The sequence below is a fragment of the Rhinoderma darwinii genome, chromosome 2 (assembly GCF_050947455.1).
Source record: "Rhinoderma darwinii isolate aRhiDar2 chromosome 2, aRhiDar2.hap1, whole genome shotgun sequence".
In the NCBI taxonomy this organism is placed as follows: domain Eukaryota; kingdom Metazoa; phylum Chordata; class Amphibia; order Anura; family Rhinodermatidae; genus Rhinoderma; species Rhinoderma darwinii.
In genome coordinates this window covers 327,640,746-327,666,662 of record NC_134688.1, presented here as the reverse complement: position 1 = coordinate 327,666,662, position 25,917 = coordinate 327,640,746, and the positions used below count along the sequence as shown (strand labels likewise).

Below are 25,917 nucleotides of genomic sequence, written 5' to 3'. Positions count from 1 at the left end.
CAAGGAGCTAAAGTGCGGCTAGCACATAGCAGAGCGGGGAGATACCTCCCTGCTCTGCTATAATGGCGTCGCTGCAGTAGTAGCAGCCGCAGCAGCAGTAGCAGCCGCAGCAGCAGCAGCTGCTGCTGCTAGCGGCGCCATCGAAGGTGTCGCCGGGCCAGGGCGCTTTTAAAACAAGCAGGGGAAGGGAGCTAGCGCAGCGCTCCCTTCCACCTGCTGTACACCCCGGCCCTGCCACACAGTGTACAGCGATGCCATTCGTTAGAATGGCATCAACTCCTCCTCCTCACATGCACTCTGCGCTGTGAGGAGGAGGAGATAGAGCGCAAGCGCCGGAAAACCCGGCCATCACTCGGGACACATCCCGGTGATGGCTGTGTATTACCCGGCCCCATAGACTTCTATGGGAGCCGGGCGGCCGGGTACCCGGCCGAAGACAGAGCATGTCCTATTTTTTGACGGCCGGTTTTCCGGGCCGTCAAAAAATCGGTCGTGTGAATAGCCCCATTAGGGGTCTATTATTCCTAATGCAGCCGGGTGCCGGCCGATTTATGAACGGCCTGCACCCGGCCGGGAAACCCTGCCGTGTGAATGAGGCCTAAGTATGAAGTTCTTAAAGAGGCTCTGTCACCACATTATAAGTGGCCTATCTTCTACATAATGTAATCAGCGCTGTAATGTAGATTACAGCAGTGTTTTTTATTTATAAAAACGCTCATTTTTTACGGAGTTATGACCTATTTTAGCTTTATGCTATTTACTTTCTTAATGGACGACTGGGCGTGTCTTACTTTTTGACCAAGTGGGCGTTGTGGAGAGAAGTGTATGATGCTGACCAATCAACGTCATACACTTCTCCCCATTCATTTACACAGCACATAGTAATCTTACTAGATCACTATGTGCAGCCACATACACACACACTAACGTTACTCAAGTGTCCTGACAATGAATATACATTACCTCAAGCCAGGACGTGATGTCTTTTCAGAATCCTCACACTTCGGTAACGTTTGTGTGAGATTTACAGCAAGGCCAGCGTAATCTCGCGAGATTACGCTGTAAACTGTCATTTAAAATGAGATTACGCTTGCATTGCTGTAAATTTCACACAAACGTTACCGAGGTGTCAGGATTCTGAATAGACATCACATCCTGGCTGGAGGTAATGTATATTCACTGTCAGGACACTTGAGTAACGTTAGTGTGTGTGTATGTGGCTGCACATAGTGATCTAGTAAGATTACTATGTGCTGTGTAAATGAATGGGGAGAAGTGTATGACGCTGATCGGTCAGCGTCATACACTTCTCTCCACAATGCGCACTTGGTCAAAAAGTAAAACACGCCCAGTTGTCCATTGAGAAACTCATTAGCATAAATCTAAAATAGGTCATAACTCCGTCAGAAATGATTGTTTTTCTAAATAAAAAACACTCCTGTAATCTACATTACAGCGCCAATCACATTATGTACAAGATAGGGCATTTATAATGTGGTGACAGAGCCTCTTTAAATGAAAGATGTACAGCATATGGCTTGTTTATTAGACCCCGTCGCATGCATATATTGATGTAAGTGTACAGTATCTGTGTTTGTTAACAAAAATTAAAGAGAACTATAGAGATGTTTATCATTTATTTACTAAAATGTTAGATAAATTGTGAAATATGAATATTATGTTTTCATGTAAACCAAATATTTATACATATGAAATTACTAAATTGAGTAAGCTGTAACTAGTAGGTGTCTGAATCGGTACTTCTGCACAATTAAACTCAGCCTTCCCCAAAAAGATAATACAAGGAAAACATATATTACAGTCTATCAAAAGCAAGAGAATACAGCCAGGGCCGAAATAAGGGCAGTCCCAGTGGTACTAGTATGGGGCCCGGCTGCCGCCCGAAGCCCATCAAAATTATACCACGCAGTAGTTAGTTTGAAACAAGGAATGGGCCTCATTAAATTGCAGGGCCAATTCTGACAGAGCCTCTGCCCACCGACTGTCTCGTCCCTGACCCTCCACAGAGCCACTACGAGTTTGTGTCTCACCCTGCCCTCCTCCCGCTACTTTCCATTGCATCATACCAAATTTACCGGTAATTTTGGGGGGAGCCCATAAATTTCTGATGGCGGACCTGAAAACAGCTACAGTATGTTGGTACATTACCAATGGGTTCCGATAATCTAAATCAGGTGTGAGGAACGTCGGGCCCGCGAGACCATTTGGTCTGGCCCGACTTCACTTAGATTGCGCTGCCGCAGCATCATTCGCTACTTGTCTCTGTCCGCCCTACTCACTCGCATTTAGGAGCATGAGAAGGGCAGACGAAGCCAAGTATGGCGGCGGTGGCAATCTGAGTGAGGTCGGTGCACGCCGGCACAAGAGTGGACCAGTCCGGTCACCTAACCTGAGTCAGTGACGTGAGTTCAGGTAACTCAGGTTAGGTGACTGGACTGGTCCACTCCCTGGCTGGCACAGTCCAGTCAACTGACCTCAAATCAGCGACATGAGGTCACGTGACTGGACTAGTCCACTCCCATCACAGCACGCCCCGACATTCCCTCCTTGGCTCCGCCCACCCTATTCACTCGAAGTGAGGTCAGGTGATTTAAAGGGGTTTTTTTTTCATCAAGGGCATTTATGATATATCCACAGGATAGACCCTCTGGGACCTGCACCTTTCTCTAGAACGAGGCCCCCTAAACCCCGTTCTACCTCTTTGTGTTGTGGCTGAAGCTTGTGACTTCCGACCATGAAGGAGAAAACAGTGTAGCTCGATGTTTCCTTATGTCCCATAGAACTGAATAGTAGTTACGGAAACAGCACAGATCGCATGCTACGTGCTTCCGTAACTGCAATTCACTACAATGGGAGTTACAGAAACAACGCAAATCAGCGAGCTACGCTGTTTTCTTCTTTATGGTCGGAAATCAGTTGGAACACAGAGACACAGTTTAGGAGGCCCCGTTCTACAGATAGGTGTGGGTCACAGAGGTGGGACCCAAATCTATCTGACATTTATGACATATCCTGTAGATATGTCATTAATGTCCCTGATGGGAAAACCCATTTAAGTAAGTCGGAACAACTTTCTACTGCGAGCAGTTCTTTTTAAAACTTACCATTGCAAAGAGTCGACTGCGCTCCAGACTGACCGAAGCAGTAGCAGCATCATCAATACCAGCTAACATCACACACCTCACCAAAGAGAAGCAGTTCCAGCCATGACATTAGGGGTGAGATAATTAACTGTTTGACCAAATTATAGCAGGCTCATTTTTAAGTTGATAATTTTGTATGACCCGCGAATGAGGTTATAAATATTCAAATGTCCCTTGGCAGAAAAAAATTTCCCCACCCCTGATCTAAATGTACCACAAAACTGATTTGAAAAAGATGAGTAACCCAGGATTTCTCACTTGCATCTCTAGTACGTTACTCATTTCATTCTTTGAACTCAGAGTAGTATGTCATTAGCAAATGCCACTAATCCAGGAAAAAAACCATATAAATATTACCAGCTATAGCTCCCTTGTATGAAATGCTGAATTTTCTGTACAAATACATTGTGGGTGTGATGATACAAATGATGTATACATACATGGAACACATACACGTGGCAAGTCAGACCCACAAATTTTCTTATTGTCATGGATGACTGTGACTACTATTCATTTACATTCCAACTACCATCATTCAAAAACCTTTGCTCTTTTTTATCCACCTAACAATATATAAACATTTCACAGAACCATTACTTGAATACCCATCTCGACTCATGATTATAATCTTGCACTTATTTCCTATGTTATGAGCATGGAACAACCTTTGAAAAATATATAAACTCTCCCAGAGAACCCCTACTCACATTCCTGACGTAAAGAAACTTGGTTTAGGGGCATGTGAAGCATTCTTCAATTCTTGCCCTATACTATATTTTGGCCCAGATTTCTTACTTCTTAGCCTGCCCTCATGCCAATGCATCTTTGAGCAGCTGGAAATCAGTTTGCCATCTCTTAATGCTGCTGTCTTCTGGGGAACTCCTGACCAGTTTCTGGGGAACACTATCATAATGCTCGGAATATTCTCTAATCTATGCATCCAGTGGTGTAGCTAAAGGGGTCTCAGCAATCACGATTGCAACTGGGCCCCTAAGCCTTGGGGGCCCATAGGGCCTCCGTTATCAGACAGCGCACTAATGATTAAATACATTCTCTGTGCCGTGACGCCGGCACTTCCTGGTTACGGGCAAACTGCACAATACAATACATTACAAATTGTGGGTCGCGACCCCATGGGGGGTCGTGTGAAGACCTCTGGGGGGTCGCGAGTTACTAACCGAGGTCCCTTTTCCATTCAAAGCTGGAGCAAGAACCTGACGGCTCCTTGCTCCAGCATTCACTGTGCCCTGAGCCATGAACGGCTCAGCGCAGACAGGCACTATGTAGTGAAGTCATCACGTCAGTCTGCGCCAAGCCACCCGTAACACAGATCAAAAGAGGAGAAGGATCCTCCACCTGGCTTGCGAACCGGGATAGGTAAGTAATTTTATTATTTTTCTGTTATGCACATATGAAGGCATTATACTGTATGGCGGGCCGAGATTTCGGGGTCGGGGCATTATACTGTTTGGGGAGCTGATATGGGGGTATTATACTGTATGGGGGGCTGATATGGGGGGATTATACTGTATGAGGAGCTCATATGGGGGGCATTATACTGTATGGGGGGGCTGATATGGGGGGCATTATACTGTATAGGGAGCTGATATTGGGGATTATATTGTGTGGGGGCAGCTATGAGGGGGCATTATACTATGTGGGGGCAGCTATGGGGGCATTATACTGTGTGAGGGCAGCTATGGGGAGCACTATGCTGTGTGGGGGCAACTATGGGGGCATTATACTGGACGGAAAGCATTATGGGGGCAATATAGTGTGTGGGGCAGCTATGGGGGGCATTATACTCTGTGGGGGCAGCTATGGGGAGCATTATACTGTGTGGGGGCAGCTATGGGGTGCATTATACTGTGGAGGCAGCTAGGGGGGCATTATACTGTGTGGGGGAGCATCTACGGGGAGCATTATACTGTGTGGGGGCATTATACTGTGGAGGCAGCTATGGGGGCATTATACTGTGGGGGCATCCATGGGGGCTGTTTGGCAAGGTGGCTAGTGGTGTTGGGGAAGGGTAGTGGGGGGGGCCAAGCTGAATTCTTGCACCAGGGCCCATGAGCCTTTAGGTATGCCCCTGTATGCATCATATATAGTCTTATAGATTGATATCCTCCACAATTCTATTCACCGAGAATTTGCCACTGCTATTTGGGTAATCTAAAGAAAAAAACTCAACCACTAAGAATTACAAATATATTGCATACATACTGTATATAACCAATCATTTCCATTCATACATGGCAAAGGACAAAATAAAATGAATGATATCTTTATTATCACCTGCCTATTACATAGACACCCATGAAAACTCATGTAAATCCCACTGCTGCACATATGTTGTAGTTGTAGAGATGATCTCCTGCAATAGCTTCTCTTCATACTTCCCTGTTGGACTAGTGTGCTTATACAGTGGGGCCGCTAGTGAACTCATTAGATGCATAAGATATGTGATGACCCTGACATTTGTGGCAAGCAAACATGCAAAGCACACCATAAATTCATTAGTATAGTATTTTTGTAATAAACAGTAAAAATGTGCTAAAACCAGGAACACCCTTTTACCCCTGTAACTCAAGCACCAACAGTCTAGAGTTGTGTTCTCTACCAATTCAGGTCCAATTTCCATGTTTGGGGGTCTTATATATTAAATTGAGTTACAAAAACACAAAAGGGCACAAAGTAGTCCACCATCTCATGCTAACATCAAAGAGACAAACTTAAAAATGTGTTACATAGTCATTCAGTATACGTATTTGATTCAGCTATTGAGATCATTATCTACGAAATAACATTATTTCATTATCATAGTCATTAGATGTGAAATATAAGTGTATGACACAAAATATATCATTGAAATATGAACACTCTTTGGCACAAGTTGAGTGCTGAGTGATCCCAAGCATGTGGGGTATGGAGATGGTAGAAAGGTTACGGACTGGGAGAGATTCCTGAACTGCAGTGAAATGTGAGAGCAGCTATTTGTGAGTGGCATACAGAGCCATCCAAGTTGGGGGCTGGGAGTAGAAATATATAATATTGTGTAAAAGTAGTAAAAAAGAATAATCATAGTGAGTGGTTGGCACCTGGTCATACCCATGCTAAAGGATCCAATTCCAAGTGTTTTACAATCCTTAAACATTCCTTTATAGTGATAGAAATATCTGTGTATTCAGGCAAAGTAGATGTCATTGTGAGTACAGAAACAGCTGAGACAAATGTAATCAGAATAGCCTTAGTGGACGCATGAAAAAACATCTCAGACCTTGGGAATAACAGATGTCTCATAGTATAACCCTAGCTTAGAAAGGAAAGGTCTGAAATATTTCAATGTAGTAGTTATTATCAGGAACTATGGTAGGTTTTCAACTGTGTCTTTACATTAATATATAGTATTTCAATATATGTGAAGAACTCATAATATACAGTAAATATAACACTACTTTCCACCAGTAATGTGTGCATCAAACTATCAGAACAGGTTAGAAACCAATTCTAAACTGAATTAAAGTATCTGAATAAAAGTAAACTTCTACATGTACATCTTTGAAAAATCATTCAAGGATGTATATACGAGCAGACAAAATAATCACATAAGCTTTTCTTACCCATTCCAGCAATTTAATAAATCCGAGTGGCTCTTCCAATCGCTTCCAGCGCAGACCTGTCAGCGGATTCTAGTGAATCAGGGGTGAGATGTCATTATCTAGATCATTCACATTGAATAAAGACTACACCATTCATATTATCCACTCTCTTGCGCTACCTTGAAGGCAAAGCCCGTGTGGCCCCCTTCTCTGTCCATTGTTGAGGATGACACTGCTGTAGACATGTTCACTTTTTTCCACAGCAGATAAAGGAAATCCAAGTATCCAAATAAAAGTGCTTCCGGTTTGTAGATAATGGTTGTGTGGCCGATCCTTTAGACTGTTTACAGCTTGGTACTTTGCTGTAGAATGATTTAACTTTAACCCCCCCTGCTATCTAAATTTGCAATCTTGTCTAGCTAGTCTTCCTGAGTCAGATGTACATTGGTTTTTGCACTTCTATAAATCCTGTTTTTGCATTTTCACTTCTTCCACTTTCGTCTGCTGTAATTTATCTGTGACAATGGTGGCATACAGAGATCTAATATTTCCACGTATTTTTACATATAATAAATATCTGATTGAGTGTAAACTCTTTTTATATTTGACTATATGTATACTTCTAACTTATTTTACCCAGAAAATGTTATGCAGCTAATACTAATAAACTAATCCTTTGCCCCTGTTCTTTCCCTGGCTCAGTGCCCTTGCCTATCTATCCTTCTGCCCCCTCCCTACCCTCTCTCCAACACTCAACTACTCGCTCCCTCTTTCTCCCTGTGCACTGACAAAAAAAAATCCTAGTTTAGAGTGGAGCAATGTGAATGCAAAGGACACATGATCCCTATGCACACCCATCCCAAAACAGGACATAAGCAGACATCAGTCCAGCCGGTGGGAGGTGACACACATGGCTTCTTTACTTGGAACTGGGTTTACTGTCAGGCTGCGTGATCTTAATGTTTTAGAAGTAATGTTATTTTTGTAAATGAATAAACAATAGCTAACTTTACAATAAAAAAAAGTTGGTGATCTCTCACAGAATAAAGAAGAACAATCAGTTGATATACAATACAATCAGGAGAACAAATGTGCCAGGGTGAACTAACAACATTGAGTTAGATTGAAAGAAATCTAAGGTGAAAGACGGCGTTTCCCATTGTAATTATTCATAAGAGATTATTAACTACTGAGTTTGGAAGGCATCATGGGAATGTCTTTGGCGCTTCCTAGCAATAAACCTGGCAGCAACTGTTGTAGCATGTTGCTGTTTGCATTGCTCCAACTTCGCTATTAAGAGTCCATGGGACCATTAGTGCCCACAGCAGAGCAGGTATTCCATTGCTTAATTAAAAATATGCTATAAACTTCAGGAACAAGTGGCTGAAACAACACAGTTGTAGAATAACTGATAACTATTTCATCTGGAGCAAATGCAGAAAGTGGCCTTTGGGCATGGAAGAATTATGAGAAGAATACAAAAACATAATTAGGCATCAATAAATAATTTTTGTACCTGCAAGATAGCCATGCACTGTGGAATTGCTGAAGGTGCTCTGGCAGCTTACTAGTGGTGGCAATCTGTAGGAAAGTAAGTAAGTATTTTACTCATGTTTTAGAGCATTCCAGAGAAGCTCCTCACAATATACTTCTAGATGCAAAAAAATTATAATTTTTTTCTTACTTTGATTTATCTAATGAGGTATGTTCCTTTTTTTTTTTTTGTCAAATATAATCATTTTGATGTATACAGGAGCTGGGACCTACACTGATGTCCAGAAAGAAGAAGGGTCCTGGCACTGATTTTAATGAAGAGACAATAAATAAATATATATATATAGATATAGATATATATATATATATATATATATATATATATATATATATATATATATATATATAGCAACCTCTCAGTTCAAGTCAAGTGGAGAGTACTATGCTTCCCTGTTAAAATATTGCATAGTACCTGTTCTCCTAATCCGCCTCACTATGAAAGAAATGCATATATGATGCGCAAACTACATAAGTTGTGCCACCGAACCACTAATATGTTCTACAATATTCACGTGTTAGATAGAACCAACTTAAAGAGGCTCTGTCACCACAGTATAAGTGCTCTATCTCAAAACATTATGTGATTGGCACTGTAATGTAGATAACATCAGTGGATTTTATTTATAAAAACGATCAATTTTGACCAAGTTATGACCTATTTTAGATTTATGCTAATTACTTTCTTAATCCCCAACTGGGCAATTTTTAGCTTTTGACCAAGTGGGCATTGTGGAGAGAAGTGTATGACGCTGACCAATCAGCGTCATACACTTCTCTCCATTCATGTTCTCAACACATAGTAATCTTGCAAGATCACGATGTGCTGTCACTTACCCACACATTAACTTTACTGAAGTGTCTTAAGAGTGAATAGACATCGCTTCCTGCCAGGACGCGATGTCTATTCACAATCCCAACACTTCGGTAACGTTTGTGTGTGACTTACTCACACAGCACATGGAGATCACGCTGTGCTGTCGTTTACAGCCTGATCTTGGTGTCATTAAGTCCCACACAAACCCTTGGTAAACCCTGAGTATTCTCAGACTAGCCAGTTCCCTTATTTAGTATAAGTTTACTTTATTGTGCTCTGTCTGGTATTGTATAAACTTTCCAGCTGAACTGAATCCCACAATAATATGCTTTACTATAGGAACCCTTTATTTACAGGAACCCTGTGGATGACTGCTTTACTTCTGTCAACTACCAGCTGTATTCCGACAGTATCCAACTTGTAACTGGGCCGGGTCCACCCCTTGCTACAGACTCAAAAATTACGTTTTACACTGTGCCTTAACCCACACTATTGGAATATGGATAAATCTTGAATCATGCACTGCAAAAACCCATATGAAGTTTGATGAAAAAACAGCTGAGCACATTGCATAAGCAATATTTGCTGCTTATTTAAAATGCAAGTAGGGGATCTATCAGCCACAACTAGACCCTCGAATGTAGTCTTAGAAAGGGACCAACTTCAAGATATTAAGTAAAACTCAACTGAGGGAGGTTCAACCAGTAAAAATACTAAGGAGCAGCATGAGAGAAGAGGGGTAATCATCTACCACTAAATCTCTGAGGAATACCAAGTGTTGCTGAGGAATCAATCAATTTTTGACGTATTTTGAAGAAATTGTTTGGCATTTACAGTGGTAATAAATATTTTATATATATATATAAATATATATATATATATATATATATATATATATATATATATATATATATAGATGGGTAGAATTTATGGCTCTGATCTAATTAGATGAGTTATCTGGGTTCCTAATTTTTTTTTCCTAATAACTGTTGTAAATGACATGAATTAACAAAACAAGCAGTAGTCACATATCCACAGCAATCTGGCACTTTTGCTCTGCGGGCACTCCGGGTGATTGTTTACATGCAGGCAGCATGTGACTGCTGTTGCCAATAAGAGAGCTCAGCAGTCATGTGTTGTATTTCTGGCATTATGCCAGAAATAAGATTCGTTAATTTGTGGTCCGCTCCCCTGAAAACCTGCAGGATGCCTTTCATTTCCTAGGTTCTATTGCGGTCCCTGTTTTTGACTGGACTGACCCAGAACCTTCACCCCGTCCTTTGAGCCGCAACAGACAGGAGAATCACCACCCCGAGCAATTGCCTGCTGCTCCACCTGCTCCCTTAATGATAGTTTCTGCTGCATTGGTGGGGGCACCGGAGGTACCACCAACCGCATGAGTCTATCTATCCATCTCCCACTTAATGGCGTGAGTACCCTTTTTGCTATTGCCGTAACCTGTCCCAATACCATTCCCTCTGACTTCATTCCAGGGAGGCTATACGTGTCTGTACTCATGCCCAATAGATTAGACTTTAGACAAAGTTGCCATATACCCTCTCCTATTGGCCCATTGGGATGATTTGCCCTCCATGAACAGTGAGTACTGTATTACTGTGTAGACAGAGAATCGAAGAAAAATCCCAAAAAGGATTTATAAAGAAAGGACCCCCGGGGTGTGAAACAACGAGGAGTCACAAGGGAGTTGAAAATGATCAAATCGGAGTGAAGTACTCTGGTGTATGATAACAGGACATATATAGTAAAAAAAAAAAAAAAAAAAAGTTGGACATTTTTGCTAGTTCTAGAGTAATACCACGTGTTTTTTTTATCACACTGCTGCTCCATGTTATCTGCCACTTCTGCCCAAATAAAAGTAAGAAGAATCGTTCTATCCAACTCTGCCCCCATTATTACAGACTCATCTAGACTTTCTTCCCTCATGCTCCTTCCTGTTGCCTCTAATACCCACTATATCTGGCTTAAGATATTTTTAGACCCATTTTGTAAGATCTTGAAAATTATCCTCGCCACTTGTCCCAGTCGGGAGCTCCCCGTTCTGTTCTTCCTCGTCTTCCACTATTGTTACAGGATCCTTCCCTGCCGACTAGTTTGTTAGCAGGGTATCTCCTGTTATAGGTGTTACACTTTTCCCCTACTCCCTTTAGGGTACTACCCTAATTTCTCTCTTCTCCTACTGTTCCTCTTTTAATCACCTACCCCCTTTGTTTTTTTCTAATTTTTCCTCTCCTTTCCCCCTTCTCCTCAGTGCACTCATAGAGGCAATCACCACTGTGTTGCTGAATGTTCAGAAACTTATGTAATCTCACCCAAAAATTATCCTCCTTTCTGCACCACCTGTGGGAAAAACTAACCTCTGTTGCCTTTATTAAAAATGAAAGACTCAAATTTGGCATGGACATAAGTATTCAGACCCTTTGCTACGATACCTGAAATTTAGCTCTGGGGGCCTCCCATTTCTCTAGATCGTCTTTGAAATGTTTCTACACCTTGATTGGAGTCCACCTGTGGTAAATTAATTTGATTGGACATGATTTGGAAAGGCACACCCCTGTCTATATAAGGTCTCACAGCTGACAATGCATATCAGAGCAAAAATCTGTGGAGGCACGGATCTAAAGAAGGGTATAAAAAAAAAATCTGCTGCATTGAAAGTTCCTCAGAGCACAGAGCCTCCATAATTCTTAAATGGAAGAAGTTTGGAACAACCAGGATTCTTCCTAGAGCTGGCAGCCCCACCAAACTAAGTAATCGGTGGAGAAGGGCGTTGGTAAGAGAGGTGACCAAGAACCCAATGGTCACTCTGGCAGGGCTACAAAGATCTTGTGTGCAGGTGGGAGAAACTTCCAGAAGGTCAACCATCACTACAGCACTCCACCAATCTGGCCTTTATGGCAGAGTGGCCAGAAATAAGCCTCTCCTCAGTAAAAGACACATGAAAGCCCGTCTGGAGTTTGAAAAAAAGCACCTAAAGGACTCTCAGACTGTGAGAAACAAGATTCTGTGGTCTGATTAAACCAAGATTTAAGTTTTTGGCCTCAATTCTAAGCATTGAGCACGGCTCATCACCTGCCCAATACCATCCCTACAGTGAAGCATGGTGGTGGCAGCATCATGCCGTGTGGTGTTTTTTTTAGGCTGGGGCAGGGTGACTGGTCATTGTTGAGGGAAAGATGAATGGAGCAAAGCACAGAGATATTATCAATGAAAACCTGATCCAGAGTGCACTGGACCGAAGGTTCACATTTCAAAAAGACAATGACCGTAAGCACACAGCCAAGACAACACAGGAGTGGCTTAGGGACAACTCTGTGAATGTCCTTGAGTGGCCCAGCCAGAGCCCTGACTTGAACCAAATCGAACATCTCTGGAGAGACCTGAAAATGTCTGCCACCGACGGTCCCCATCCAACCTGACTAAGCTTGAGACGATCTGCAGAGAAGAATGGCAGATAATCCCCAAATCCAGGTGTGCAAACTGTGAAGCATTATACCCAAGAAGACTGGAGGCTGTTATCGCTGTCAAAGGGTCTGAATCACTTAGTAAAGGGTCTGAATATTTATGTCTATGCAATATTTTAGTTTTTCCTTTTCAATAAATTAGCAAAGATTACTAACATTCTGTTTTAACTTTGTCATTATGGGGCATTGAGTGCAGAATGATGAGAAAAAAACTGTTTTTTTATGTTAGCTCAGGGCATCACAAAATGTGTCTGAACACTTTGCAAATGCATTTTACTTAAAGAGGCTCTGTCACCAGATTTTGCAACCCCTATCTGCTATTGCAGCAGATCGGCGCTGCAATGTAGATTACAGTAACGTTTTTATTTTTTAAAAACGAGCATTTTTGGCCAAGTTATGACCATTTTTGTATTTATGCAAATGAGGCTTGCAAAAGTACAACTGGGCGTGTTGAAAAGTAAAAGTACAACTCGGCGTGTATTATGTGCGTACATCGGGGCGTGTTTACTACTTTTACTAGCTGGGCGTTCTGATGAGAAGTATCATCCACTTCTCTTCAGAACGCCCAGCTTCTGGCAGTGCAGACACAGCCGTGTTCTCGAGAGATCACGCTGTGACGTCACTTCCCCAGGTCCTGCATCGTGTCAGACGAGCGAGGACACATCGGCACCAGAGGCTACAGATGATTCTGCAGCAGCATCGGCGTTTGCAGGTAAATCGATGTAGCTACTTACCTGCAAACGCTGATGCTGCTGCAGAATCAACTGTAGCCTCTGGTGCCGATGTGGCCGACACGATGCAGGACCTGTGAGTGACGTCACAGATCTGCACTGCCAGAAGCTGGGCGTTCTGAAGAGAAGTGGATGATACTTCTCATCAGAACGCCCAGCTAGTAAAAGTAGTAAACACGCCCCGATGTACGCACATAATACACGCCCAGTTGTACTTTTACTTTTCAACATGCCCAGTTGTACTTTTGCAAGCCTCATTTGCATAAATACAAAAATGGCCATAACTTGGCCAAAAATTCTCGTTTTTTAAAAATAAAAACGTTACTGTAATCTACATTGCAGCGCCTATCTGCTGCAATAGCAGATAGGGGTTGCAAAATCTGGTGACAGAGCCTCTTTAAGCTTTCTAACAAAAGCTTTCCCGTCGTCTATCTTTGTTTCTCTTTGGACTTCGAGACCAAAAGGGTCTCGATCTTGATCTCTCATACTGCTCACTGGGAGTACCTGGATTGTGGCTTGGATTGGGCAGGTCGTTATGTTTGAGAGAAAGTTAAAATGGCGGGAGCTCTCTGCACTTTCTAAACTCAGAACAATCAGTATTTTTGGAACGAATGCTTAGAGACGTTGAGGACTTTTTGGAGGGTGTGGTGGTCTTTCTTGGGGACCATAGAATGGCCTTAGACCCTTTGCTTGACACTTCCAGTGGTGCCTCCCATGTCCCCTATACCGTTCTATGTAAAGCTAATGTTCCTTACAGGAATTTAAATTTCTTCATACATGGCGTACTTCTCATCCTCTTGTTTGGGACTAAACGTTCTTCTCTCATCCACATGATGTACAGTATATTCTCGTTTAGACTACCTGTTCCTGTCCCATCTCTCTCCTGCGCTTTGCCTCTATTTAGTTACTTTCTGGGACAATGGCCTTATTATTATTGTTATAACTCTGGATCTTTCATTTCCCTAACCTCGTTCTTGGTGCTTTGATGCCAGTTTACTACAAAACCAGTTTCTGAGAGGGTACATAAATACTCCTTGGCTGTTGCAGTAAAGGGAAAATTATGTCACCTTAGAGAAAAATTAATATCTCTAATCCTTTCATTGGCCAAAGCATCTTTGGTGAAGTGTCACAATAATTTCCATGAATTTGGAAATATAGCCAATAAGGCACCGGCCAGGGCACTCCGAATTCAACAAACCCATTAGTTCAGCCCTCAGATTGCCTACCCCGCTGGCTAAAAACTTTGTCCACTCAGATCGCAGAGACTTTCTGATCTTACTACTCTTTAAATAATCTTAATTCCTACCCGTCCCACAGTGACCTTACACTACGACAACACTCCACTGACTAAACTCATAGCTTCACTAGCTATCAGGGTGAAAGTACTACTACCCTGCACCTCAGAATAAACCAGACTGACCAGTAATGGGAGTCCACCCACCAACAGATTGCATGTTTTCTCTGGCCTCCTGACCAAAGGACAGTCAGGTGAACATCTCTCCACATGTTGGCACCTCCAAGAGCGATTGTTCCGCTGAGCAACAGCCGCCTGCTGTTGAGGTTGGTTGCCCCTAGTGACCACATCTTTGTGCTTCAGCAAGCTTGGCTTTTTAACACCTGAATCCTTTCTAGGAACACATGACCTCTTGGCAGCAGGACATCCGACCATACAAGAGTCCACTCTCAAACATCCCCAGCCTGGCTCCCATGGGTTGCCTTAGCAACGGTACTCACAGTTTGTATCTCACACATCCAAGCTCTACTTTCTTGCAAACCTTTTTCAAGACCTCAGGAGTATCCCACATCAATGCACCTTGTGTTGTAGAGCATCCGCTTTGTATCAAAGAAGGTCTTTCCAGGAGCATTTCCACTTGTATCCTTATGGCCACCTGCTCTGCTGTAAGCTATGCAGGAATTATTGGGTATCCGCCTTCTATTTGGCAGTTGCTTCCTGCAGCTCTGCATTCATCTGAACATTTATTTAAGGAGTTCCTCTATTGCAAAACTTTTAAGCAGCAGAAACACGGTCTTTCACAATCAATATAAACAGTGTCTCTTCAAGTCTTTCAAGTCGGGCTTCCGGCCGTTTAAATTCCACCACAGCAAAATTGATATGTAATTTTTGTGCCCAAAGCAATCAAAAGTGACAACTTGGAGGGCAAGTTAGCTCATTGGATCACCATCTCCGGGGTAAGATGGTTGGCAAACTCGAAAATTTCCACTCCAACACAAGTGGATTAGGTTTAAAACTGGCAGCAACTAGCTTGTTTATCTTCATACACAGCAAAGCAGTTGTACAACACAGTGCAAAATAAACTGTGGGAATCCAGCCTCTAGCAAAACACATAGCTTTCCTAGCTATCAGAGTCTACTGCCCAGCACCTTAGAATAAACCTTTGTTCTTATCAGAATTCTTGACTCCCACAGAGAAGTCAGAGGCTCCAGACATCTACCTTTCAACATTTCCCCTTTTGTTGGTCCTCCTCTACAGTAAAATAACTGGGAGTTTATTTATATCCCCATATCTCACAGCTCTACCAGGTGAACTCCCCTTCCCGCTCCCGGACCTACTATTAGGTCACGCTAAGTATAACGTTCGCGCTTCGTGACCTAATAGTAGGTCATGGGAACAACCGCCCCTCTGCCCCCCCCTTCCAGCATTTTTATGAGCTGTCACAACTGCTGTCTCATACAGCAGTTGCCGCAGCTCCTTCCCCAGGGACCCATCGCATTGTCCACATCGATTAACCCCTTTGAAGCCGGGTTAAATAGCGATCACGGATTCTTAGGGGTTAAAGCACCATTGACGACACGCGACATGATCGCACGCGCCAATGGTTGCTATGGCAACTGGAGGCCTAACAATGGTCTCTGGCTATGCCATCTATGGAAGCCTAGTAGGTCCTGACAAAGTCAGGACCCACTATGCTTGCTGTCAGTGAGTAGCTGACAGCTCTAATACACTGCACTACGCATGTAGTGCAGTGTATTAGAATTGCAATCAGGGCCTCCTGCCCTCAAGTCCCCTAGTGGGACAAAAAAAAAAGAAAAAAAGTTGTATAAAAATAAATGTTTTAAAGTTATAAAGTAATAAAAGTAAAAATCACCCCTTTTCCTTTATTATTAAAGATATAAATAAACAATACATAATTGGTAACGCCGCGTCCGTAACAACCTGATCTCCAAAAGTATTTTGTTAATTATCTTGCACGGTGAACGCCATAAAATAAAATAATAATGAACCATACCAGAATCACATATTTTGGTCACTTCACCTACCAAAAAATGGAATAAAAAGAGATCAAAAAGTCGCATGTACCCCAAAATGGTACTGATCGAAACTATAGTTCATTACGCAAAAAATAAGTCCTCACACAGCTTTCTTGATGGAAAAATCAAAAAGTAATGGCTCTTAGAATATGGCAACAGAAAAAGCAAATGATTTTAAAAAAAAAATAAGTATTTTATTGTGCAAACGCCATAAGACAGAAAAATACTATAAACATATATACCGTGTTCCAAATTATTATGCACATTGGATTTAAGTATCAAACATTTAATTATTCGTTTTTCAATTAAACTCATGGATGGTATTGTGTCTTAGGGCTCTTTGGATCATTGTAATCAATCTCATACACCTGTGATAATTAGTTTGCCAGGTGCGCACAATCAAAGGAAAACTACTTAAGAAGGACGTTCCACATTATTAAGCAGGCCACAGGATCTCTCTGCTGCCGAAAAGCGTGAAATAGTGCAATACGTTGGACAAGGTATGAAAACATTGGATATTTCAAGAAAACGTAAGCGTGATCATCGTACTGTGAAAAGATTTGTGGCTGATTCAGAGCACAGACGGGTTCGTTCAGATAAAGGCATAATGAGGAAGGTTTCTGCCAGAAAAATTAATAGGATTAGGAGAGCAGCTGCTAAAATGCCATTGCAAAGCTGCAAACAGGTATTTGAAGCCGCTGGTGCCTCTGGAGTCCCTCGAACCTCAAGGTGTAGGATCCTCCAGAGGTTTGCAAGTGTGCATAAAGCTATTATTCGGCCACCCCTAAACAATGCTCACAAGCAGAAATGGTTGCAGTGGGCTCAGAAATACATGAAGACTAATTTTCAAACTGTGTTGTTTACTGATGAGTGCCGTGCAACCCTCGATGGTCCAGATGGATGGAGTAGTGGATGGTTGGTGAATGGCCACCATGTCCCAACAAGGCTGTGACGTCAGCAAGGAGGTGGCGGAGACATGTTTTGGGCTGGAATCATGGGGTGAGAGCTGGTAAGCCCCTTTAGGGTCCCTGACGGTGTGAAAATGACCTCTGCAAAGTACGTAGAGTTTATGACTGACCACTTTCTTCCGTGGTACAAAAAGAAGAACCGTGCCTTCCGTAGCAAAATTATCTTCATGCATGACAATGCACCATCTCATGCTGCAAAGAATACCTCTGTGTCATTGGCTGCTATGGGCATAAAAGGAGAGAAACTCATGGTGTGGCCCCCATGTTCCCCTGACCTCAACCCTATTGAGAACCTTTGGAGCATCCTCAAGCAAAATATCTATGAGGGTGGGAGGCAGTTCACATCAAAACAGAAGCTCTGGGAGGCTATTCTGACATCCTGCAAAGATATTCAAGCAGAAACTGTCCAAATACTCACAAATTCAATGGATGCAAGAATTGTGAAGGTGATATCAAAGAAGGAGTCCTATGTTAACATGTAACTTGGCCTGTTAAGTTTTTTTTATTGAAAGAGCTTTTGATTTCTGTAAATATGACCTCCTGATGCTGCAAATTCAACAAATTACCATTTTAGTTCTCTTTACAACCTTTAAAATGTTTTGATCTCTGTTGTGCATAATAATGTGAAACAGTGCATTTTGAGTTTTTTACTTCTAAAAAAAATCTGTTATCATTAGGAGATTTGTTCAATAAAATTTGCATTATTCTCCAACGGTTGATGGCTTGAAGATTATACTACTGTCATTTGCATCGACTATTTAGGAAAATCAGCGAAAAATAACATTTGCATAATAATTTGGAATGCGGTGTAGTATCGCCGTAATCGTATCGCCACTCAGAATAAAGTGAATGTCATTTATAGCGCACGGTGAACGCTGTAATAAAATGGAATAAAAAACAATAGTAGATTTGCTGTTTTTTCGTCACCACGCCTCTTAAAGAGGTTCTGTCACCAGATTCTCAAACCCCTATCTCCTATTGCATGTGATCGGCGCTGCAATGTAGATAACAGCAACGTTTTTTTTAATTTTTTTTAAATGTTCATTTTTGGCCAAGTTATGAGCTATTTTATACAGTGGAGGAAATAAGTATTTGATCCCTTGCTGATTTTGTAAGTTTGCCCACTGTCAAAGACATGAACAGTCTAGAATTTTTAGGCTAGGTTAATTTTACCAGTGAGAGATAGATTATATTTAAAAAAAAACTGAAAATCACATTGTCAAAATTATATATATTTATTTGCATTTTGCACAGAGAAATAAGTATTTGATCCCTTTGGCAAACAAGACTTAATACTTGGTGGCAAAACCCTTGTTGGCAAGGACAGCGGTCAGACTTTTTTTGTAGTTGATGATGCGGTTTGCACACATGTTAGATGGAATTTTGGCCCACTCCTCTTTGCAGATCATCTGTAAATCATTAAGATTTCGAGGCTGTCGCTTGGCAACTCGGATCTTCAGCTCCCTTTATAAGTTTTCGATGGGATGAAGGTCTGGAGACTGGCTAGGCCACTCCATAACCTTAATGTGCTTCTTTTTGAGCCACTCCTTTGTTGCCTTGGCTGTATGTTTTGGGTCATTGTCGTGCTGGAAGACCCAGCCACGAGCCATTTTTAATGTCCTGGTGGAGGGAAGGAGGTTGTCACTCAGGATTTGACGGTACATGGCTCCATCCATTCTCCCATTGATGCGGTGAAATAGTCCTGTGCCCTTAGCAGAGAAACAACCCCAAAACATAATGTTTCCACCTCCATGCTTGACAGTGGGGACGGTGTTCTTTGGGTCATATACAGCATTTCTCTTCCTCCAAACACGGCGAGTTGAGTTAATGCCAAAGAGCTCAATTTTAGTCTCATCTGACCACAGCACCTTCTCCCAATCACTCTCAGAATCATACAGATGTTCATTTGCAAACTTCAGACGGGCCTGTACATGTGACTTCTTGAGCAGGGGACCTTGCGGGCACTGCAGGATTTTAATCCATTACGGTGTAATGTGTTACCAATGGTTTTCTTGGTGACTGTGGTCCCAGCTGCCTTGAGATCATTAACAAGTTCCCCCCGTGTAGTTTTCGACTGAGCTCTCACCTTCCTCAGGATCAAGGATACCCCACGAGGTGAGATTTTGCATGGAGCCCCAGATCGATGTCGATTGACAGTCATTTTGAATGTCTTCCATTTTCTTACTATTGCACCAACAGTTGTCTCCTTCTCACCCAGCGTCTTACTTATGGTTTTGTAGCCCATTCCAGCCTTGTGCAGGTCTATGATCTTGTCCCTGACATCCTTAGAAAGCTCTTTGGTCTTGCTCATGTTGTAGAGGTTAGAGTCAGACTGATTAATTGAGTCTGTGGACAGGAGTCTTTTATACAGGTGACCATTTAAGACAGCTGTCTTTAATGCAGGCACCAAGTTGATTTGGAGCGTGTAACTGGTCTGGAGGAGGCTGAACTCTTAATGGTTGGTAGGGGATCAAATACTTATTTCTCTGTGCACAATGCAAATAAATATATATAATTTTGACAATGTGATTTTCTTTTTTTTTTTTTATATAATCTATCTCTCACTGGTAAAATTAACCTAGCCTAAAAATTCTAGACTGTTCATGTCTTTGACAGTGGGCAAACTTACAAAATCAGCAAGGGATCAAATACTTATTTCCTCCACTGTATATATGCAAATGAGCTTTGAAATGGACAACTGGGCGTTTTTTTTTCGTTATGTCCAACTGGGCGTGTATTGTGTTTTTAACTGGGCGTATTTATGTGTATGATGCTGACCAATCAGTGACCCGTCAGCATCATACACTCCTCAACATCTGCACGCTCCTCTCCTGAAATATTCTGTGCTGCTGTGAACTCTGCTCTTACCATTACGTAGCTCTCAGTCTGTTACCTCTCCTCCACTCCTGTCCTCAATAACACCTTCACATGATTGGCAAGTCACCACCCCGCACAACATCCTACCGCACGGCTGACAGCCGTAAGCTGTATAGCTAACAGCACGGTTGTGTTGGAAGCGCGCCCTGCTGTGTCTCACTTAGCAGATGGGTGTGTTCCCCTCATCTAGCTGCTACGTTCTATCCTGACCGCCGGTGAATTCTCCGTGCGGTCTTCGCAGTGCTGCTACCCCGTTTACCTACGGGAGCAGAACGCGGCTCCTGAAATACTCTGTGCTGCCTTAAACTCTGTGGACAGGTCAGGATCCTGTTTTTTTTAAATGCTGCTGGGGAACCCGCTCGATCCACTATATAAGGCTGCGCCTCCATCCTCTTCTGCCCCAGTCACTTATTCCCAAGCACTGTAAACTTTCAGATTGGTTGCGCTGTGAATATTCGGAGAACGTGATTGGTTTATGTGCAGGGTAATGAACATACAGACAAGCAGTAGAAGACTGACTAAGGGCTGAGCATTTCATTGAATTCAGTCTTCTACTGCTTGTCTGTATGTTCATTACCCTGCATGCACCCCATGAAAACTGCAATGAACTCCTCAAGGGGTCTAGTTTCCAAAATGGGGTCACTTTTAAGGATTTTCCCCTGTACTGGTACCTTAGAAGCTCTGCAAATGCGACATGGCGCCCAGAAACCAATCCAGCAAAATCTACATGCCAAATAGTGCTCCTTTCTAAACTCTGCTGTTTGTCCAACCAGCAGTTTATTACCACATATGGGGTATTGCCGTAATCGGGAGAAATTGCTTTTCAAATGTTGGGGGGCTTTTTCTACTTTAATTCTTGTAAAAATTAAAAATGTGTACCTTTTATCTAAAAAATATGTGATTTTCAATTTGACAGCCTAATTCCACAAAATGTATCAAAAAAACCTATGGGGTCTAAATGCTCACCATACCCCTCAATAAATTCCTTGAGGAGCATAGTTTGCAAAATGGAGTAACTTTTGGGGGGTTTCCACTGTTTTGGCACCACAAGACTTCTTCTAACCTGACATGGTGACTTAGCCGCTTCCCGACCTCCCAAAGTAAATTCAGGTCGGCGCCTGCTGGGCTCTGTGCAGCGCCGACGTGAATTTACGGTGGGTGTTTAAAGCGCGATTCGGGTGTCTCAGAGTAGCGCTGACACCCAGATCGCGCAGTTAACCCCTGCCTCTAGTCCCGGAGACATGATTGGTTCAGGTCCCGATCACATGATTGCAGGGAAAGTTTGTTGTAGCAACAAACTGGAAAGTTTGTTACTATAACAAACTGGAAAGTTTGTTGCTGCAAAAAACTTTCCGGGGGACCGATTGCGGGTGCTGTAGTCGGTTGCATGGCAAAACCGGAGTCCATACAACAGCCTCCGGGTCTGCCATGCATGGCAGCCTATGAGGAGGCATGTCCTCATAGACTTCCTGTCCGTGTGACTCTCAGCGTCACACTGACAGTTTATAATACATTACACTACCTAGGTAATGTAATGTATTATAGCAGCTATCAGTGCTGCAGGTCTTCAAGTAAAACAAGTAAAAAGTAAAAAAAAAAGTCATAAAAACTTTTTATAAAAGTGTAATAACAAGTAATAAGTTACAAAAACAAAAAATGCTTTTTTTACTATAATAAGTCTATTATTATAGGAAAAAAATGTAAATGTTAAAAGAGTACAGATATTTGGCATCACCGCGTTCGTAACGACCCAAACTATAAAACTATAATATAATTATTCCTGCACGGTGAACACCGCAAAAATAAACAACTAAAAAACACAATGCCAGAATCGCTATTTTTTTGGTCACCCCCCCTCCCAAAATATAGAATAAAACTGTGATCAAAAAGTGTACCCCAAAAACTACAACCCGTCGCGCAAAAAACAAGCCCTTACACAGCTTTTTTAACGGAAAAATAAAGAAGTTACGTCTCTCAGAATATAGTGACACAAAAATAAATAATTTTATCGAAAAGTGATTTTATTGCGTAAACGCCACAAAACATAAAATAACTATATACATATGGTATTGCCATAATCGTATCGACCCGCAGAATAAAGTCAAATGTCATTTATAGCGCACGGTGAACACTGTAAAAAAAAAAAAGGACAAAAAATCGAATAAAAAGTGATATAAAAATCATATGTACCCTAAAATGGTACCAATGAAAACTACAGATTGTTCCGCAACAAATAAGCCCTCACACAGCTCCAGTGGAGAAAAAATAAAAAAGTTCTGGCTCTCAGAATATAGCGACAGAAATTGTGCAGAGTGTCCAAAAGTCGATAAGATTGGGCACCATTCATCAGTGCGACACCGGCCACATATCTATGAATTATTATTTATTTACCGAATTATTATACCCTCTTATTATGCCCTGATGTACTCTGCCCAGATTACATACGCCCCTACATTATAAACTGAAATACCAGCAAAAGCCCAAACAGAACTACTACCAAGCAAAATCTGCGCTCCAAAAGCCAAACTGCGCTCCCTCTCTTCTGATTCCTACAGCGTGCCCAAACACCAGCTTACGTCCACATATATAACATTTTATATTCGGGAGAACCCGCTCAACATTGTATGAGGTATTTGTGTTCAGTGGCACAAACTGGGCACAACATATTGTGCATTAAAATGGAATATCAGTGGGAAATTTTTAATTTTCACTTTGCAACATCCTCTGCGCATTAACCACTTCGCGCACCACGACTTAATATCATGTCGTGGTGCAGGGTGTTATATAAGGAGCGGGCTCATGTGCTAAGCCCGCTCCATATTCTGCAGGTGTCAGCTGTGTATTACAGCTGACACCTGGGACTAACGGACAGGAACAGCAATCACGCTGTGACAGGAGCCTGTAAAAATGACATTATACTGCAATACTATTACAGTGTATTGTACCAGCGATCAGAAAAAAAAAAAGTTAAAAAAAGTTATTAGTTAAAAAAATATATTATATATTTCAAGTACAAAACAAAACCCTTTCCCATTTTTCCTCTAAAGTAATGTAAACAATAAAAAATAAACAAAATTGGTATCGCTGCATCCATAAAGTACGAACTATTAGAATATACCATTATTTAACTCACACTGTGAACGCCGTAAAAAATCAAGAATTTAAAACGCCAAACTCGCTGTTTTTTGGTCATCTTAGCTATTAACATTTTTTTAATAAAAAGTGATAAAAAAATTATATGTACCAAAAAATGCTACCAATAAAAACTACAGCTCGTCCCGCAAAAAATAAGCCCTCACTCCACCCAATCGACCAAAAAATAAAAAAAAGTGATTCCTCCCGGAATGTGGTGAAACAAAACGTTTTGGTTTTTTTAACAAATAGTTTTTACTTTGTAAAAGTAGTAAAATATAAAAAAAACGGTATAAATTTGGTATCACCTTAATCGTATTAAGGCTTTATTCAGACGAACGTGAAAAACGTCCGTGCAACGCGCGTGATTTGCACGCGCGTTGCACGGACCTATATGTGTCTATGGGGCCGTGCAGACATGTCCGTGATTTTTGCTCAGCGTGAGTCCGCTGAAAAAAAGTCACGACATGTCCGTTCTTTGGGCGTTTTGCACACATCACGCACCCATTGAAGTCAATGGGTGCGTGAAAACAACGCATACCGCACGGAAGCACTTCCGTGTGAACTGCGTGATTCGTGCAAGAGCTGTCAAAAGGATGAATGTAAACAGAAAAGCACCACGTGCTTTTCTATTTACAAACATCCAAACGGAGTGTCTTTGAGAAGAGCGAACCCGGACAACCGAACCGAACTCGTTTTGGCCGAACCCAGCAAAAAAATTTCGGGTACGCGACGTCCGGATATAGTCACTGTCCAGGGTACAGAAAGAGTTAAACTGTTTCAGCACCCTGGACAGTGACTTCCGATCCCAATATACATGAACGAGTAAAAAAAAAAAAGTTCTGACTTACCGATAACTCCCGGCTTCTTCCTCCAGTCTGACCTCCCGGGATGACAATTCAGTCCAAGTGACAGCTGCAGCCAATCACAGGCCAAGCACAGGCTGCAGCGGTCACATGGACTGCCGCGTCATCCAGGGAGGTGGGGCCAGATGTCAAGAGAGGCGCGTCACCAAGGACCCGTCACCAAGGACGCGTCACCAAGGCAACGGCCGGGAAGTTCTCGGTAAGTACGAACCTCTTTTTTTTTTAACAGGTTGCTAGATATGGTGATCGGAATTCACTGTCGAGGGTGCTGAAAGAGTTACTGCCGATCATTTAACTCTTTCAGCACCCTGGACAGTGACTGACGTCGGCTAGAATCATCTCTATGATGGCGGCTGCACGAAAATCACGCAGCCGCGCATCATACACGGATGACACACGGAGCTGGCAAGTGATTTTTGCGCGCGCAAAACGCCGCGTTTTTGCATCCGCAAAAACGCCACGTTCGTGTGAATCCAGCCTAAGTCTCAGAAAAAATTTAAGTTGTTGTTTTTACTGCACGGTGAAAGCCGTAAAAACAAAACCCAAAAAACAATGGAGGAATCGCAGCTTTTTCCAATTTCCGCCTGCAAAGAATTTTATTTTCAGTTTCCCAGTAAGTTAAATGGTACTTTAAATGGTGTCACTAGAAACTACAACTCCTCCTGCAAAAAAATAAGCCCTCACACCACACTACTGACGGAAAAATAAAAAAAGTTATGGCTCTTGGGAAGCAGGAAGGGAAAAACTAAAATGAAAAAGCAAAAAATGGATCAGTCCTGAAAGGGTTAATTAATTTCTAATGAAAAAGCATTTATGACCACGTGGGGTAATGCCGCACTTGGGAGAAATTGCTTTACAAATGTTGGGGTGCCTTTTCTCCTTTATCCTTTGTGAAAATGAAAAAATTCAACATTTTTGTGGGAGAATGTTGATATTCGTTTTCACGGCCTAATTCTAATACATTCTGCAAAAGGCCTGTGGGGTCTAAATGCTCACTATATCCCTAGATAGATTCCTTAAGGGGTGTAGTTTCCCAAATGGGGTCAGATTTGGGGTATTTCCACTGTTTTGGTATCTCATGGGGCTTTGCATATGCGACATGACACCCAAAAACTATTCCAGCTAAATTTGAGCTCCAAAAGCCAAATATTGTTCCTTCCCTTCTGAGTCCTGCTGTGGGTTCAAACAGCAGTTTATTACCACATATGGTGTATTGCTGTAATCAGGAGAAATTGCTTTACAAATTTTGGGGTTCTTTTTCTCCTTTATTCATTGTAAAATGTAAACATTTCTATGTTTTTTCAGAAAAAAGATTTTCATTTTCACGAAAGAAGGAAAAAAACGGAGGGGGGGTCAAAATGCTAACTATGCCCCTAGAAAAATTCCTTGAGGGGTGTAGTTTCCAAAATGGGGTCACTTTTGGGGGGTCTCCACTGTTTTGGTCCCTCCAGGGTGTTGCA

At 42.1% G+C, this 25,917-nt stretch overlaps 1 protein-coding gene across 1 annotated transcript in view; it reads right to left on the bottom strand.

Annotated features, from left to right (window-relative positions):
* SYPL2 (synaptophysin like 2) overlaps positions 1-25,917 on the bottom strand; it is a 148,965-nt gene that overhangs the window by 12,503 nt on the left and 110,545 nt on the right. Inside the window, exon 2 of the mRNA XM_075851161.1 lies at positions 6,785-6,853. Coding sequence (XP_075707276.1) covers positions 6,785-6,853 — 69 coding nt within the window. The remainder of the gene's footprint in view (positions 1-6,784; positions 6,854-25,917) is intronic.